This window comes from Scleropages formosus, chromosome 8 (assembly GCF_900964775.1).
Source record: "Scleropages formosus chromosome 8, fSclFor1.1, whole genome shotgun sequence".
In the NCBI taxonomy this organism is placed as follows: domain Eukaryota; kingdom Metazoa; phylum Chordata; class Actinopteri; order Osteoglossiformes; family Osteoglossidae; genus Scleropages; species Scleropages formosus.
The window spans coordinates 6,401,003-6,418,932 of NC_041813.1; the positions used below are offsets into that span (position 1 = coordinate 6,401,003).

At 46.9% G+C, this 17,930-nt stretch overlaps 1 protein-coding gene across 3 annotated transcripts in view; it reads left to right on the forward strand.

Moving 5' to 3' along the window:
• LOC108942615 (uncharacterized) overlaps positions 1 to 17,930 on the forward strand; it is a 44,673-nt gene that overhangs the window by 1,252 nt on the left and 25,491 nt on the right. For 2 of the 3 annotated variants that reach the window (XR_001966717.2, XR_001966718.2), the window contains exons 2-5: positions 4,325 to 4,466; positions 4,590 to 4,993; positions 5,374 to 5,602; positions 6,149 to 6,291. Coding sequence is in view for 1 of the 3 variants with exons in the window: in XM_018766064.2 (XP_018621580.2) it covers positions 4,325 to 4,466; positions 4,590 to 4,993; positions 5,374 to 5,602; positions 6,149 to 6,270 (897 nt within the window). In the remaining 2 variants the exon portion in view is untranslated. Of the gene's footprint in view, positions 1 to 4,324; positions 4,467 to 4,589; positions 4,994 to 5,373; positions 5,603 to 6,148; positions 7,738 to 17,930 lie in introns of those variants that run through there. The other variant, XM_018766064.2, reaches the window with a different exon arrangement.

The following is a 17,930-nucleotide window of genomic DNA, read 5'->3' on the forward strand; positions in this document are numbered from 1 at the left end:
TTAAATGTATCATGTATGTCACTTTGGGGAAAAGCATCTGCTAAATGAATAAATGTAAGTGTAGTTGTATTTTAAGTTCCCACTCATCAACCCAGAGGCCTACTTTTTCAATAACTTTAAGCTAGGTTTATAGGTATGCTTAGGCTAACATTAATTGCAATATGTTATTTTTTAACCAACTTTTTTTTCTTTCTATCTGTGCAAACCATGTCTAACTGCAAGGGATGTTATCTTGGCGCTGGATTAACGCCGAAATTCTTGGTGTGTCATTGACTGTTTATGGAATGAATGCATTGGTGGGAAATGGCAGAAACAACACAACTACTTTCACGTAGAAACATTTACACTTATTTATTTAGCAGATCGGGGGTGCGGTGGCGCAGTGGGTTGGACCACAGTCCTGCTCTCCGGTGGGTCTGGGGTTCGAGTCCCGCTTGGGGTGCCTTGCGATGGACTGGCGTCCCATCCTGGGTGTGTCCCCTCCCCCTCCGGCCTTACGCCCTGTGTTGCCGGGTAGGCTCCTGTTCCCCGTGACCCCGTATGGGACAAGCGGTTCTGAAAATGTGTGTGTGTATTTAGCAGATGCTTTTCACCAAAGTGACTTCCAATGAACTCTATGTAGCGTTATGAGCCCACACACCTTATTCACCGTGGTGACTTACACTGCTAGATACACTACTTACACTGGGTCACTCATCCATACATCAGTGGAACACACACACTCTCTCTCTCTGTCACTCACACACTAGGGGTGAACCTGAACAGCTTGTCTTTGGACTGTGGGCGGAAACCAGAGCACCCGGAGGAGACCTGCGCAGACACGGGGAGAACATGCAAACTCCACACAGACTGACCAGGGTTTGAACCCATGTCCTCTTACACCACCCAGGCATTGTGAGACAGCAGCGCCACTTGCTGTGCCGCCGTGCCGCTTTGACACAATCCGAACCCTGCAGGAACCGAGTTTTGTGTCCTGTTAGGAGCTCTGTCCTCTCACTGCCTTGCACTTAGAACTGACAGTGTGTATCGTACCTATATAGTCATATTCCAGGTGCATTAACTAATGATTGTGGTCTCCCTTTAAAAAAAAGAAAACTGTGTGGTTTATTTTTCATAATATTTGCATTATTAACTGGTATTATTAATGTATGTGTTTAAGGAGTATGGAATATAAAGTGCATTACAGAACAGAAAGAGAAAAAGTAATGCAGTGATAGCAAGCAATGCATTTTTAAACTTAAGGTGTTAATTTTTAACAATTTTAACTTAAAAAATATTTCAATAAAGTCAGTGTGGATGATCCTTGGATATCAGTGACTAGATATGGGGAAAATGTTATGAGAAAGCACATAAGATAAAAAATAAATAAATAAATAAATATAAATCTTATTGGATTTGCTAATGAAAAAATTCTTCATGGTAGCAAAGTAAAATCTGATGTTTAAAATGGAGCATTATATTACTTACATTCTGATAATGTATTTCCACATTTAATTAAGATTATGTACAAACAAATGCAGAGTCTATACACTAAGTGCATGAAAATAGTTTCTCCCCTTGTGATGGGGTTGTCCTTTTGAGGCAGTACAGTGTGGAACTGTTTGTTGTGTACATTTTATTGAATGCACAAACCTGTTAAAACCTGGGGACCGGTAAATGATGTAAACTTCATTAATATTCAAATTGAAAATGCATCAATGTAATGTTTTCTGCATCTCTTCAAATATGATGTGGCATATTACAAGCAAACTTGCACGGTGAAGTGATTGACTAAACACGATTCAATTTGCATATTAATAAGTAAGATGACAGATTATAATATTTGCCCTCCCTTACACCCCCCTTGCCTTTGGGGAGCAACTAAACTCTCAGACATTTATTTTCAGAAATGGATGATGGTTTTGAAAAACAAACAGATGACTTAAAGAACAAATAAACTTAATTTAATCTTTTGTTCATCAAAGCGCTTGAGTGACATTTTTATTCCACTGTGGCAGGAATAATAATGGTGTTTATGTGCTTTGTACCAATTTGTAATTTACAACTATTTCTTCAAAACAGCATGTTTCATTTTAACTGTCAACCAAGCCTTCATGTACGCTTTGCACTTAAGCGTCACAGCATGCAGGTTACATCACATCCAAAATACTCGTGCTCTTTCTGTTGGCTTTCCTGTCAAGGTGAAGAGCGAAATTGCATTGATTGTTTTATTCTCATTATTTTTTTTTTCATGATGAACAAAATTCTCCTTGAAGCTTCAAAAACCTATTTCAAAAACTGAAGAATTTTTATCTATCTGTTAGCAATAGGAGTGCAGGGTCATAGTGGTCAGGAGCCTATTTCAGAGGAACTGGCTGTGATGCAAGGTCAACCCTGGACTGGATACCAGTCTGTTGCTGGGAAATCAAACACACTCACTCACTCACTCACTCACTCACTATGGGCAATTTGGAGTCAACAGTTCACCTGAAAAACGTCCTTAGACTTTGGGAGGAAACGGAACCTCCCTCAGGAAACCCACACAAACGTGGAGATAATATGCAAACGCAGACTTAGCCAGACTGAAACACACTTCTGCTCGCCCAGGATGTGCGAGGCCCCTCTGCTACCCACTGTGCCGCCGTGCCGCCCTTAAAATTTTGTTTTAATCTGAATTAGTTTAAGTGCTCGGCTGAATGACAATAATAAGAAATAATTAAAATCGTTATTAGCAAATCAAGTAGAATTTTAAGCACACAACTGTTCATATTTAAAAACGTTACCTTCGGGCAGGTTTGGCCGGTGCCTGCTGTGTGGTGGGTCTGGGGTTCGAGTCCCGCTTGGGGTGCCTTGCGACGGACTGGCGTCCCGTCCTGTGCGTGTCCCCGTCCCCCTTCGGCCTTGCGTCCCGTGTTGCTGGCTTAGGCTCCGGCGTACCGCGGCCCCACTCGGGACCAGCAGTTGTTGATAATGGACGGATGGAGGGATGTTACCTTCCCTCCTGGGTTTCTTAGTTTTGAGAAACTGTAAACAGGGTGAATCAGGTGAGTGGTTGAAACGATGGTTTCGTAAGAGAACCTTGCTGATATTTTGTTCCTGGCCAAGTCCCTCCACGGCTGGTGGGGGGTGGTCGGTCCATTTACCTTTGCGGTTCCTTTAAAGTTAATCAAAATTTCCCACGACTGGAACTGTTCTGACGGGGCCTTTCAGACTGCACTGTCACACAAGCATATTTATTTAAAAAAATAATAAAACGCGGCGTGGGGGGCGCGGTGGCGCAGTGGGTTGGACCGGGTCCTGTTCTCCGGTGGGTCTGGGGTTCGAGTCCCACTTGGGGTGCCTTGCGATGGACTGGTGTCCCGTCCTGGGTGTGTCCCCTCCCCCTCCAGCCTTACGCCCTGAGTTGCCGGGTTAGGCTCCGGTTCCCCGCGACCCCGTATGGGACAAGTGGTTCTGAAAGTGTGTGTGTAACACGCGGTGTATGAAGGAGCCATAAAAAGGAAGATGAGAGAGGGCTTCTGGGACATGTCTGGTGGAATAGGGAAGGGAGACAGCTGGGGAGCAGCGGGGGTTCAACTTTTACAGATCAAGGCTGAAAGGCAGTTGCAGGACAGGATCAGCAGGTCATGCGACCGGATGGACTGACTCTGGAGCCTCCAGAAACAAGCCGGTGAGCTTGGGCCGCTGGTAACGCCAAGGAGACCGTTCCTTCGGGGGCTCTGCTGTTTTTTCAGGTGGAACTTCAGATCAGATATCCACAACATGGCAATGTGATGAGAGGAGATGATCTTCGCTGTTCCCCGGAGATGCAGAGCCTCTGGTGGGTTCGTGGCAATGCTGATGTCACATTCCTAGAAAGTTAATAGCGAGCGTTAGATTAGTTGCCTTATCTGGGGTCTTGGGGTCTTCAGCGCAACAAGCTCGTAGGCTCTGCTAGGATGCTGTGCGAACTGCGGCTGCCGTGTGCTCGCATTTACATACATTTGCATTTACACGTATTCATTTAGCAGACACTTTTCTCCAAAGCGATGTACATCTCATAGAAAACACAATGTGTGCATTAGATCAGCAGAAAAGTACTTGGGACTCATTCTAGTCAAGTACAACCTGTTAGAGTGACATTTCCAGGTGCCCGTGTTTTAGAAGTCGCCACAATGTCGAAGTAGTATTTTTTTTTTATTATTATTAAAAAAAACTTGCTAGAATAATTCTGGTTAAGTACCTTAAGATATGAAAGATCAATCTAAAAATGTCTTCGATCAGTTTTTTACCCCGACCTGTGATCTGCCGCTAAATTGTCACCGCCTGAGTCTTTCTCGGGGTCACGTGTCTGTATCTCACGCAGGAAATGAAAGCAGAGCCGGAGTTCGGGAGCCTGTCCCTCGCAGAGGAGCTGCTCCACTTGAGAGCGCGGGTTCAGGAGCTGGAGAGGGGGAAGGCTCAGATGGATGCTGAAAATAGGCGGCTCAAAGATCTACTAGTCAATGGTAGGCGGAGGAGCAGTGTTGGGTAATGTGATCCCGCCTATAGCCTCTGAGATAAGCGTGCAGATATTTTTATTTATGAATGTGTTGGTGTCTTCCTGTGTGTGTTTTTTTTCTGACCCCTAGAGATCCCATCGCTTCTTGCTGCCATGAAGCAGAGCATATGCGGGAGCACCGCAGGAAGGGAGATGAGCTCTGAGCTCGTGACGTCGCTTTCCCCTGGTGATGCATTTCCGCACTCGGTTCCATCCGGCCGGTGCCACGTGGATGGTGTTGGCCTCCTCCAGGATATCCCTTCCGGCACCGACTATTCGGATGGCGCAAGGTTCATGCAGGCCGTGTCACGTGGCTCGGGAGGACTGGATGGCAACGGTTTTGTCATCGCCGAGGAGGACAGCGGCACGCTGTGTCCCGTCGTCATCGGTGACGAGGACTGTCCCACGTGCCCCGGCTCGGCCTGCAGCTCGCCAGACTTTGTCCCGGTCAGGGAGATGGAGCACCTGCATGTGACGGGGCACGGTGGCAGCCACGTAAGCCCATCACGTGCCTCAGCGGACAGGAAAGAGAGGAGATCTGTCCGCTCATTATTTTCATCCACGGTGTTAATTTTAACCAAATCATCATAATTCATGTAACACCGCACTGACTCACACTCTAACTCAGGCCTGCTCTGCTGCGCTGACTCCGTATTTACGCACTTGTGTCAAATGTCCAGTAATGCTGACAAACGGCGTATCTAAAAATATCAGACGCAGGTGTTTCCGAAAGAGAATTTCTCCGTCTTTCTGTTTCTCACGCAGCGAATTTGTCATTTCAGTCCTCCCACTCGTTTTTGGCCCTCCTCTGTGTTTCTGTTGGCTCTCGCTGTTTGTCACTCGAATGCGCTCAGTCTCTGTCGATGTGTCTCCAGCTGCGCCAGGTGGAGGTGTATCCGGGCTCCGGCGTGTTCTGTGACGCACGGGCCTGGCACTCGGCCATCAAGGCCCACTCGCCCACGGCGATGGCACGGATGCTGCTGCTGGGCGTGTTCGACATGGACACGCTGTTACAGAGCAACTTAAGGGGAGGACGAAGTCGGAGGCCCACCTTCCCCAACCACCGTACCGGTCTGGATCCCCACAAGCTGGACGCCATATACAGTATGCTTAAATCACTGCAGCTTCACTCATCCGTTCGTGTCAGAGCTCATTCGTAACCTCAGCGATTCTCCTACGGTCCGTTGCAGATTTACTCGTCGCCTTTCATTTCCCTGCCTGCACATGCATTCTTATTGAATTCAAATTTCTGTCAATTCAATTATTTGTGCGTTTAGCCTTTAAAGCTAGCACTCGTTTGTCTCTTCTCCCTAAATTCATTCACACCCTCACTTATTCATTGACTGTTCATTGGAGGTAGTCACCCATTCACACTCTTAGGGCCAGTGGGAAGATGAATGTGCTCACTCTTGTGTATGCATGATGAGGTGCAGCTTGGGACTTGCCTTGCCATTTATTCAGGAAAGAACAATAATGGACAGAGCAGAAATAAACCCTGTAAGGGCGGTTTCCTACCCACCGATTCACCCACATTCATCCTCGTTTCTGTAAATGCTCTGACAGCGTTGGCAGCTCTGAAAAAGAGCCACGCTGGTTGCCCACTTCGTTGCGTGTTTCTTCCGCTCACTGTTGCTGTGGCTGCTCTTCCAGATGCTACCTTGGCGAGGTTCCCGTTGGCCAGGAAGGGCCAGATAGGCACCGGGATCAACTCCAAGCTGTCAGAGATCCGATTCCGGTCGAGGAGAGCCAACCAGGAGAGGAGATACTTGTGAGGGAACTAGCTCTGGTAGAGTGTGAGTAAACTCTGCTTTGTGGTTTACGGTGTCCCACAAAAATGGAGCATATGGCTTCGTTGGCTGGCTTCTGCCCATGGACAGGCTCTGAGGCGGGCTTTTGGGCAGGATGTAGGAACAGAAATCAGTGGCTGAGCTACAGGAGGAATGGTCGCTATCTTGGCCTGGCTGTCCGCATTCATGGACCTCATTCAGCACCGGTCACTAGTTATTCCGGGTGACTTCTTGACACACCACCTCCACTTGACGGCATGGAATAGGAAGAGTTCGGTCTCTTATGAAGAGCAAGTGGGCCGTCTCCCTCACCTCCGTTCAGTTTTCTGGGGGTATGTGAAACTTGACTGGTGCTTATCCCTGATGTTGCCCACAGGAGACTTGTTCAATGGCTCCGTCGCTAGCCCCGATCGTCCTCTACCCGCAATCCCTGGCAGGCATCAATCTCGGCTCGGTGGTGTCATCGCCGCCCCACATCGTGGCTCTCCGGGCACTAAATGTCTCAAGGAGGAGGAAGGGGAAATTAATTCATCTTCATTGTCTTTAAACGGTCTGCAATTTATCTTTTTTCGTGAACGTGAATAGGGAGACCCCCTATGAGCAATGGAAGGGAGGCTAGTTGGGGGGTTGGTTTTCCCTCATGTTATTTCAGCTGCGGACACAAAGACCTGCGTCAAACATTGTTCCTGACAGTCTTTGACAGCGGGGAAATAGGGCTTCTGTCTGCATGTGAAAATGGAAGCCCTGCTCTTCGTGCTGCCAAGCAGATTTCTCTTCTGCCCAGACCATGAAACACGTAATTGGGCGAATCATTTGGAATGATGAATGCAGGTGAACGTGTGCCTTGCTGACATTCTAAGTTCTAAGCTCATAAAATTGTAAGTGCTAGTTACTTTTTACAGTGACCTACAAAATCAACAGATTGCAGAGCCCCGGAAATAAGTTTAATAAAAAAAAAAAAATTGACACTCACGGTTGCTGAGCTGAATTTTCTGATGTCTGACTTTATATGGCATATTCTGTAACCTTTAGGTCATCAGCGGTGAAATCGGGCAAGTTGCTCAGTATTAACTGTGTATTATTTCTCACTCTGTAACGGCCAATTGAATTTTAAGTTATTATATAGTACCGAAAGGCATTGAGGTGTTATCTTGTAAGAAGTGATCCAAGAATTCATAGAAATGCTGAAGCCTGTAACTGCAAAACTGCCTGTAAAATTGGATGTATAAAAATTCAAGATGACTTGCAGTTTGAGAAGTTAGCCACTTGACTGAATTGTACGAAAGACGTGTTATTGGAGACCGGTCAATTCCAAATGCATGAAGAGATTTGCCTTATTCGGTTGCTTCTCATAACGCATTTTGCAAAAAAGCCAACTTTATGTTTTTCATAATTAGTCGTCTGTTTATGTTGACACAAGCATTTATGGCAGGAAGGTTATTAGAAATGTGAACGGACATTATTTCAAGCGGTGATGTGCGCTGCTGTGTGTCATCGACTGATACGGTGTGTTTCAGAATCTCACGAAAATGTTACTTTACATGTATGTGTCCTTTATGTGAGCACCATCACGGTTAAAGCTGCCTGTTTTTGTTTGCGCGTTAATGCAGTGCTTTGGAGGGCATCCATGTAGGGGAAGAGGCTGTGATTTCAGGCTGAAGCTTAGCTTCAGGAGGGGGGCACGGTGGCGCAGCGGGTTTGGCCGGGTCCTGCTTGGGGTGCCTTGTGATGGACTGGCGTCCCGTCCTGGGTGCGTCACCTACCCCTCCGGCCTTGCGCCCTGCGTTGCCGGGTTAGGCTCCGGCTCGCCGCGGCCCCGCTCGAGACGAGCGGTTTCGGTCAATGTGTGCGTGTGCTTAGTTTCAGCCCCTAAGCATCACTCCAAGTGCCATGCTGTGATCAACTCTGAAGACAGCTACTCTTCTACTGCACCCTCCATAACTGTGTTTTTCCTGCACCCTCAATGGCTGTCCCCCCCACTATAGCTTGAGTTGTGTACCAGTATAGGCCTTGGCACGAGTCCTATATCGGCCCTAAAGAGGTAGCCTTATAGCGTGACCCACACAGTTGTATCAAGGTGTAAAAGTGGAAAATGTATGACAATAAAAAAAAAATCTACGCCTACGTGTCGTTCTTGTGACTTTTCTGATGCGCGCCAGATATTTTCCCATGAACATAATGATGTTAGTATTGCAGATGATGACTTCGAAGAGGCAGCACGTTGAAGTGCGTGTGCTGTTATTTCCATTGCCTCATTTATCCGAAACACGCGAAAGCCTCTAATCTGAGGACTGTCAACAGCAATAGATCTAAGCAATAGATCTTCTCTAAGCACAATGTCCCGACTGCACTTTCCTTTATACGATTTCTTCATTAGAGAATTACTTCTCTCACTATTTTTATTATGTCCATTATCTGAAGAAAGCCGTTGCGGTCAATGAAGTTATTACATAAACACGTAAAATCTGAGACTATGTAGGCACAGCGATCAGTTGAAGCTTTTGAGTGGTGTTGAAGGAGCGGGTATTGCTTGGCAGTGACTGTAATGGTTCTGACTGTAGGCAGCAAAGCTTCGAGGTCTGCTCGTTGACCTTATTAATGAAAAGGAGAGTTTCGCTGCAGAATGGGTTTGCTTTTTCTCGGTAATGGATGTACAAATGGGCACGGATATCTCCCCGGCATTGAGCGCGTCTCTCCTTGCAGCTGAGCTCGAAGAACAGTCTTCCTTGCAGCCTCCATCTGCTCCCTCGTCCGCGGCATATGCCACCGCAAACCGCCCGGAGCTCCTGATCCCTCATCGGGGAGTACAGAGCCAGCCGCTGGTTCCGCTTTTTGCTTGGCTCCCCCTACAGAGATGCCTGGCACTGGTAGAGAGACACTGCGTGGGGCTGCGGGACCACAGAACAGGGGCTTCTCTGCAATGTTAGGCCTACGAGAGGCTGGCAAGCTGAGAGCACAGAACCAATGGATGTTTTTGCTCTGGAATTGATGCGCGGAAGGACGGAAGACAGCTGATCGTATTACGGAGCCCTCCGAGAAGAGCCTCGTCTTCCCTTTTAATCTCTGCGGCTGAACGGACTTGGGGCCTTTATTGGGAAAAATCTACATCTTTAGGTTAAAAATGGAGTCGCGGTGATGGATATTGACAGGACCCCTCTCTCTCGAGCCAAATTTATAATTTAATTACTCGTTTTATTTATCCGCGTTCCCCTCGTGCATTCTCAGCACTAACCGTTGTTCCAAACGGAGGGGAGGAAAGAAAGAACAATCAAACGGCTGGGACGATGCTGTCTGGCCTTTTCTTCACGAAATCAATATGGGTTCTGATGTTTTCATTTATCTGCATGGAACAAGAAGTGTCCTCTGGTCAAAGGCAGACGCCCAGCGCGGCAGTGGGAGACGCCATCAATAATCATTGAATGTCAGGAAAAGGTGAAATTATGAAGGGAGGTAGAGTGGGCGAAGAGTGGAGGCCGAATAATCGCTAAACGGATGTCGCGAAGCAGAATAAACATCTAAATATCAAAATAAGCACGGTAGAGCAGAGCTCGTCATACGGGGGCACAGAAACTCGGAAGACTGGCTTCCTATAGCTGCCTGGATCAAATTTAAGACCTTGGTTATGGCCTACAAGAGCATCAATAGAACTGCTCCCAGATATCTACAAGACTTGATCATCCGCTACACCCCAACCAGACTGCTACGCTCTTCCACATCTGCCCGCTTGGTGGTCCCTCACATGAAAGGTCCAGAAGCACAGAGGTTCTCAGTTCTGGCTTCGTTGCGGTGGAACGACCTCCCCCTCTCACTCAGAACTGCTGAATCCCTGCCCACATTTAAAAAGGGTCTTAATACTTATCTCTTCCAGACTCACTTTGACCATGATCTATTAAGTTCATATAAGGTGTAAAAGTTCACTCACGCACCACAACTTTATGATCGTGCCCGGATAAACCTTTACACGGCTACTCCTGTAATGTAACGTAGACGTTTGTGTATTTCAAAAAAAAAAAAATTACTAGGAAGGTGATCAGGAATCGCGGATATTCTGATAAAGTTTCATGCAGCTGCTCGTGTGATGAACATTGATTCGTACGGTGGAAAGAAACGAACTAAACAGAAAAGAAAAAAGAAAAACTTTGGTTTTGTGAAGTTTTGCCCTTCGCTTCACTCTTCCGTTGACTTTAATCCCCGTCTGTTCCAGCTGTGGTTGATACAAACCCTCTTCTCCAGTTTGGGGGGTCAAAAAATAACACTCCAGTAGGTGGCGCACAAGTCTTTTGCTTCCTGGGGGGGGGGCAGACACAAGTGTCAAGACTCATGGAAACAGAACTCGACTTTTCTGCTTGTCAGGGACCTGTTCCCTGAGTATCGTACAGATGTTCGTAATGAAACACGGGTTTCAAACTGTTTCTCGTGGCAGAAAAAATGTACAGCGCACAGTTATTAAAAAATAGGCTCTTTCATGACACATTGAGTCTTATTCAATCGCAAAGAAGCCAAGAGAGGTTTTTCTGTTTTTGTAGACTTTCCTTTTATTGGATGCGCCAGACACCTAATTCACTTCTTGATGCTGGTTATACTTCATTCAACGGTTTGAACGATGCAGACAAATGTAAGATGTTATTTTATAGAAAGATTAGGGGACGCGTGCTGCTTTTCGTACCGAGATGTTATTTGTGACACTGTGTTGCTGTTTTTCCGCAGCTGATGATTCAGTGTAAAGCTATGGATTGATGTCCTTGGAGTCTCCAGGAGTCGCAGCTGTTTGCAGAAGAGCGTTTTTTTGTCTCCTCATGATTTTATACCATGTGCTGGGCAACCCTTGGAGGACAGTCTCCTTTAGGAGATATTAGATTTATCAAATTAGACCCTTTTTTTTTTTTTGATCGAGGGGGCATCACGTACGTCAGATATTGGAGGAATTCTTTTTCAGTTCCGTATGATTTTTTTTTTTTTTCCACGGCTGTTAGAATCAGTTTGCTTAAAAACTGACCTCGGTTTAAAAAAAATCCGCATGAGAACATGGTTAGGTTCCTTCTTCTTCTTCTTTTCGCGGCGATTAGGCCGGTTTTATTTCGTCTACGTCAGCGGCGATTTCGTTCTTCCGTTTGGCCGCCTCCTAGAAGCGGAGGCTTTGCGGAGTGTGTGAGAGAGGGCCCGACACAGGCAGGGAGAGATGGAGAGAGTGTGCGAAGCCTCGGGTCTCTGTGCGGTTCCAAGCCCCCCGTCTCCAGCGGGGAGCTGTGTTCCTGCTCGCTGCCTCGCCTCTTTGTCCACTGTCCTTGGCAGGCTCGCCAAGAGCCCCAGTCCCCTCTGTGTCATTCAAGGGGAAAGAATAAGATATTGTCTTCATTAAGCGCTCCTTGTTTTAGGAGCCCAGGCCCTGAGAAGGGGGCAATGATGCTGGGACAGGGTAGGGGGAAGGGGAGGGAGGCTTGGTGGGTCGGTAGGGTGGAGGCAAGGGGTTGGGGGGACCGAACAGAATTTTCAAGTGAGACCCTCTTTGTTCCTCTCTGTTTTATGGTTAGTTACTGTGGAGATTCATATTCAAATGGGCCCTGGGTTGTGAATCGGCCGTTCACACATTCTCAGGCACCCCGGACACCCGTGATTGTGGCTAATTACAATGACGGATGAAATCCCGAAAGAGCCGTCTCAATCAGATTGGCTCTCATGCATGAAGCGGCCGCGGCCCCCGCCGGTGGAAGCGCGGGCTTTTTCGGGGGGCCGCGAAGAATGGGCTCCCGTTCCGGGGACCACGAGGGAAACGCACCGGTTGCCAGAATGAGCTCAGATTAATCAGCAGAGACCGCTGGTTCACAGACTTGGGCCCTAACCCCACCACCACCTCCCAACTATGAAGGCTTTAACGGACTCGCTGTTGAAGGTGTGCCTTTTTCCTCGACGCGTCTGGACTGGAAAATGGGCGATCCCCCTAAGCTCTGGGCCAGTGCGGCTATAGAGAATCCGGCCATTCTTTAGGATAAACCGCGGTGGATCCCTCAAAGGTTAATACGACCTTGAGAATATGTACGGCTTCCCCAAAAACATTTAGCGTGGATATCAAAGAGTACGTCCGAGGAGCATTGGAAGTTACGCGACGACGCGCTCCCCAGATATAGATATCGGGGTTCTCCTCACTTCTACAAGGAGACCTTCAGGTGTTGAGGTTCCTTGTCGCCCTCATGGACTCTTCTCATGGAGTCCTCATCGCAGGCTGTAGCCATTCTGCAAAAACTTGCTTGCGACACGTGGCGGAATGCGGCGGAGTCATCCGGCAGATAAATCCACAGGTCAATAAGCACATCAGCTTACTATGGCAGGACCGTTCTCGAATTTCTCAAATGTCAGCTTCCTGATCTGTGAAGAGCCAGCCAGAAATTGTGCCACTTTTCATTCTTGTGTAAGTTTAAAAAAGGGTGCGGAAAATAGAAGAAGAAAAAAAAAAAAGCCTCTGGGAGGTCCTTTATTTCTGAGGACAGATTCCCTTCTTTACAAAGCTTACAAATGTACTAATCACAAATTGTCACTTTATTTTTTTTTATAAATACAACTTAAACAACAGTAGCGCTTACTGTAGCAACTGACTTTAATAAAAGAACAAATTGCAGCGATTGCCTCTCGGGTGCCCCGGTTTTTTGCTGCGGGAGGTATCTAGTCAATCCCTCGTCCGCGCTGCAAACAAAAGCTGCAGCTGCAGTTTCTGACCGGAGCCGAAACAGATTTTTGAAAATTGGATCAGAATTTTCGTCGTACAGCTGAGGAAGGGCGCGTTCAGCCAGCGCGGAGTGTCCGCTTATTATCGAGAGCGACGGTAAAACCGTCATTGGTAGTAAGATTGACTGTAATGGGGGCCTTGACCCCATACCCACCACACCTCATGTGCCTTTCATCGACATTATATTTACTCAAGACCCTGTATTTGAAAGCTTCTTTCCCCCCCCGAGAGAGTCAGAGAATATATTGAAGCAGCATGTGTTTAGCAGCGAAAGAATGATGTTTTAATGAAGTGAGCATTAAAAAGAAAAAAATCATTCAAACGGCAAACTCACGCCAGCGGTACGAATGATGCGGTGGCTGTATGATGGCCTGGGTTTATCGTATGCAGAAAGTTGTTTTTTTTTTTGAAACGCTAAATCAGTGTTTCAGGAAAAAGGCCCCCTGATGCATTCTGCTGCTGAGGACCATGAGTCACATCTTGGAGCTTGACATAATTTTTATTGCATTCCTTTCACCAGAGCAGAGCAGTGAACATTTGGTTGGAAGCTCATCACCTGGGGTTATCATTTAGAAAAGGCACGTGGAAGTGCCACAACGGCATGCCTAGTTTATTTCTTAAATAAAAGCGCAATTTACAGTATATATAAAAGGTACTGTGTACAATATATTGTACATCTACGGTACACTGTATATATACTGTATGTATATACGGTGTATGTATACGATGTATAAATGTTTATGTATGTACTGTAAACATCTGGAGACTTTGATTTGTGTCAAAATCTGTGACATTATTTGGCACATTTCCAATAAATCATAACTTTAGTGACATTCTGTAATTGTATAATCTTACGGAGTGTATGATACGTGATTTTACGACCTTATGAATGCGACCTTAACTGTAGTATTTCACTGCTTGAGGCTGGTTTTTAAAAGCTTCGTATTTGGTGAAATACTTAACATATGTAACGTAAACGCACAGACACACACGCTGTTTGAAGCCGCTTGCCCCAAGCGGGGTCACAGCAAACCAGAGCCTACCCAGGTAACACAGGGTGCGGGGCTGGAGGGGGATGGGACAGAGCCAAGATGGGACGCCAGTCCATGGCAAGGCACCCCAAGCGGGACTCGAACCCCAGACCCACCAGAGAGCGGGACCCAGTCGAGACTGCTGCACCATCATGCCCCCCATTGTAGAAAGTAAAGCTTTTTGAGTAATGTATAGAGTCTATAAGTGAAGCGGAGAAACCACCAGTGCTGTGCTGAACATTTTTAAAACAGTAAACTTTCTGAAAAGGAAGGGTTGGGGGATGAGAACGAAGGGACACAATACAAAGCGAAGTTGAGGCGGTTCAAATATATGTCATTGAAGAGATAAAAGTAAGAGTCTTGGGGGGGGATTGGGGGGTGTGGTGGCGCAGCGGCGCAGCGGATTTGGCTGGGTGCTTCTCTCTGGTGGGTCTGGGGTTCAAATCCTGCTTGGGGTGCCTTGTGATGGACTGGCGTCCCGTCCTGGGTATGTCCCCTCCTCCTTTAGTCTTATGCCCTGTGTTGCCCAGATGTATGTGTGTGTGTCTTGCTTAAGTGTTGTCTCCAAACGGTGGATTCACGCCAAAGACCACAGGCTGCATAAGCAGGTTCTCGAAAGGTGCAGACCTCGGGCCTCGGCTTCGAGGGCCCTCGGCTCGTCATACCGAAGAGCGGCGAGATAAGGAGGAACAACGGACCCGGCAGTCAAAACACCGCGCCGGAGATGCTATCGGCGCAGACAGCGGAATCCGCCGCGGCGAATGTGCAGCGCGGTCCGAGGGAGGGGAAGGGAGAGGGGGGGGGGCGCGAGAGAGGGGCTTAGCAGGCCACTGAAAGGGAGAGATTAAGGGTTGAAAGAGAGACTGCTCAGAGAGGCGGAGACAGGGCTGTCTTTCTCCAACTAAACGTGAAATGTTCAGGGAGACAGGACACCGAACTCCCGCAAATAATAGAAATCTACCTCGAATTCGATAAGTCGCGACAAGGAGTCTAGGTTGGCGCTCTTTTCAGGCGGAAATGGATGGATTTAGCTCGTGTGTTGACACCTGCTGCAGCCTGGGGCCACAGAGTAATGAAATGAAGCTATTAGGGATACCAAATGGTGTATTTGTTTAAGGTAATTGGTGGTTTTAATATGCATGTCCTCCTCTCTGGGTATCTTATTATGTGTCTGTGTTTTTTGGCTCTATTTGTTGTTTCCTGTTTATACCCTGGCAACGTAGGCCTTTAAGTGTTTTTTTTTTTTTTATTTATTTTTTTTTTTCCCTCCCCTTTTCGTCACACCAATAAGCCAATTTAATGGAATTGAGAGACAGGAAGGGAGAGAGTGGCAGCATTCTGAGGGTGAGAAATCGAATCATGAGTTGGATTAAGGGGAGAGGCAGACTGTCACCCTGCGCTCTTCCTCCGTGTGTGTGTGTGTGTGTGTGTGTGTGTGTGAAATCTGTGGGGCAGCGCATGTCCGTAGTCCACACTCCGTGTGGAGAAAACATCTCATTATTGCATGGCACGCTTTTTAAAAATTCAGTGTAGCCAACATGCGACCTTATTAATCTGCTTGGGGTGCCTTGCGATGGACTGGCGTCCCGCCCTGGGTGGGTCCCCTCCTGGGTCCCCTCCCCCTCTGGCCTTGCGCCCTGTGTTGCGGGGTTAGGCTCCGGTTCGCCGCGACCCCGCTTCGGACAAGCGGTTTCAGGCAATGTGTGTGTGTGTGTGTGTGAATCTGCAGTGATTGTTGTATGAGTGCGCAGGTTATAGCTCAGGAAAGGTCATATGTCTTGTAGCGGCAGTATTAGGTTGGGCTGCAGGGGGCAGTAACATTGTTCCAGCCCTGAGGCTACCAATGATGGGACAGTGGCCTTGGTGGGGTGATCGGGGGTGGTTTCTTCCTCTTTAGTCATGTGCTGTAGATGTCTTGCAGCATTTCGGACCATTCTAAAGTGTTGTTTGACTGATGTGTCACCACAGTCTGTGGACGATCTTGTCCAGAGGCCCTTTGCGGACTGCAATAGCTGGCAAGGTGTCAAATCTATATTACACACACACACACACACACACACACACACAATGTGCAGGGATGCAGTGAGGCAGAGGCTAACCCGGCAACACAGGGCACAAGGCTGGAGCGGGAGCGGACACACTCAGGACGGGATGCCAGTCCATCGCAAGGCACCCCAAACGGGACTCGAACCCCAGACCCACCACACAGCAAGCCCCAGCCAAATGAATCAAAAATATATGTAAAGTCACTAAAATTTCTCCATCCATCCATCCATCCATCAGTAACTTCTTGTCTAACGCAGGCTCACAATTGTCTGGAGCTTATTCCAGGCTCACAGGGCATAAAACAGGGGACACCTTTACATGTTGTTTTCTCCAAATCCATATACAATGGTTATGATCTAATATTTAGCTGCCGCTTTTATCCAAGGAAACTTACAATATCTACACACTCTGCATTAAAATCTCTACCATCATTTACACATATATACACCAAAACAATGTAACACACATTCATGTACACATACACAAAGTTCCATTTCTAGTGTCACCAGTCCCTGAAACAGATGTTTTCATACTGTGGGAGGAAACCAGAGCACCTGGAAGAAAGTGACACAATCTCTGGGAGAACATGTTAACTCCACTAACATATAAACCCAAGTCTGAAGAGGCAGCCAAGGACATGTGAGACACCAGCACTCCCAACTGCAACACTACGCTGCTGCTGGAGTTTATGAAATCTGAAAACATGGAAGTTTGCCTGCGTTCCCACTATGGTCATATGTAAACACGTTCAGTCAGTCAGATCTTGGAGCTTGCAGGTAGCGTAAAAGGTACATATGAGGTTGTGGCAGCTTGTTCCTTTTATATTTATTCATTTAGCTGATGCTTTTCTCCAAAGTGACTTACAATGTTAAACTACTTACAATTATTCACCCATTTATAAGAGCTGGGCAATTTTACTGGAGCGATTTAGGGTAAATACCTTGCTCAAGGGTACTACAGCCAGAGGTGGGAGTTGAGCCTGTGGCTTTTGGGTCCAAAGGCAATAGCTCTAACCACTAGGGTACCAGCCGTCCCTGTTAGAAGTTCCTTCTAGATAAAGACTCACCTGTTTTTTTGCGGATGCGTTACCGAGCCGTTGCTTTTACATGTTGCACCTATCCTCAGCTGCAGACTTGAGATGAACCTGAGTGACTAAGTCGTTGCAGACGTGGAGCTGAATAATCCCACAGTGTCATCGTAACAACGTAAAGAGTCCTGTCCACGGTGCACGTTCCTGCCCTACCCTGCAGGACTACGGAACAGTTCAGCTTCTTTGACCACAGCCGGCAGTGGTTAAATCATCTAAACGTTCTCAGCCCTTGACATTTAAAGAACTCACATTGAAACACTAACTGATCATGATCGGTTAGCTACCTACACGTGTCTTTCACAAAATCTGCCTGATATTCTAATGGAGCACTGCAATTACACATTATATGTTCATGATGCTAATATAAATAAGCTTTTTCAGGAATATTTAGGTTGCTTTAATTTTCCTTCATTCATTCTTCATACACATCCTCTATAGATGTGATTATTGTTGGTAAAAACAGTTTGATACCTGTTGTTGGCATTTTTCTTTTTACTTCTTCTTAAAGGGGTGTGGGAGAAATAGAAGCAACCCTGGTTTTACTGGTACTTTATTTAATGGTATTTTAGTGATTCACCCACAGGTGGATTCTAGCTAATTCCATGTGGCCAAGTGACCATAATGTGTTTTTTTTTTTTTTCCCCATAAAAGATTCCAGGACAACTGCTTTTGGAGTTCATCATCACTATGAATATTCATCAGTGTTGCTCATGAGTGCATCATGTGAGGCTGAGCTGGATAAGGACAGAGTGGGAGT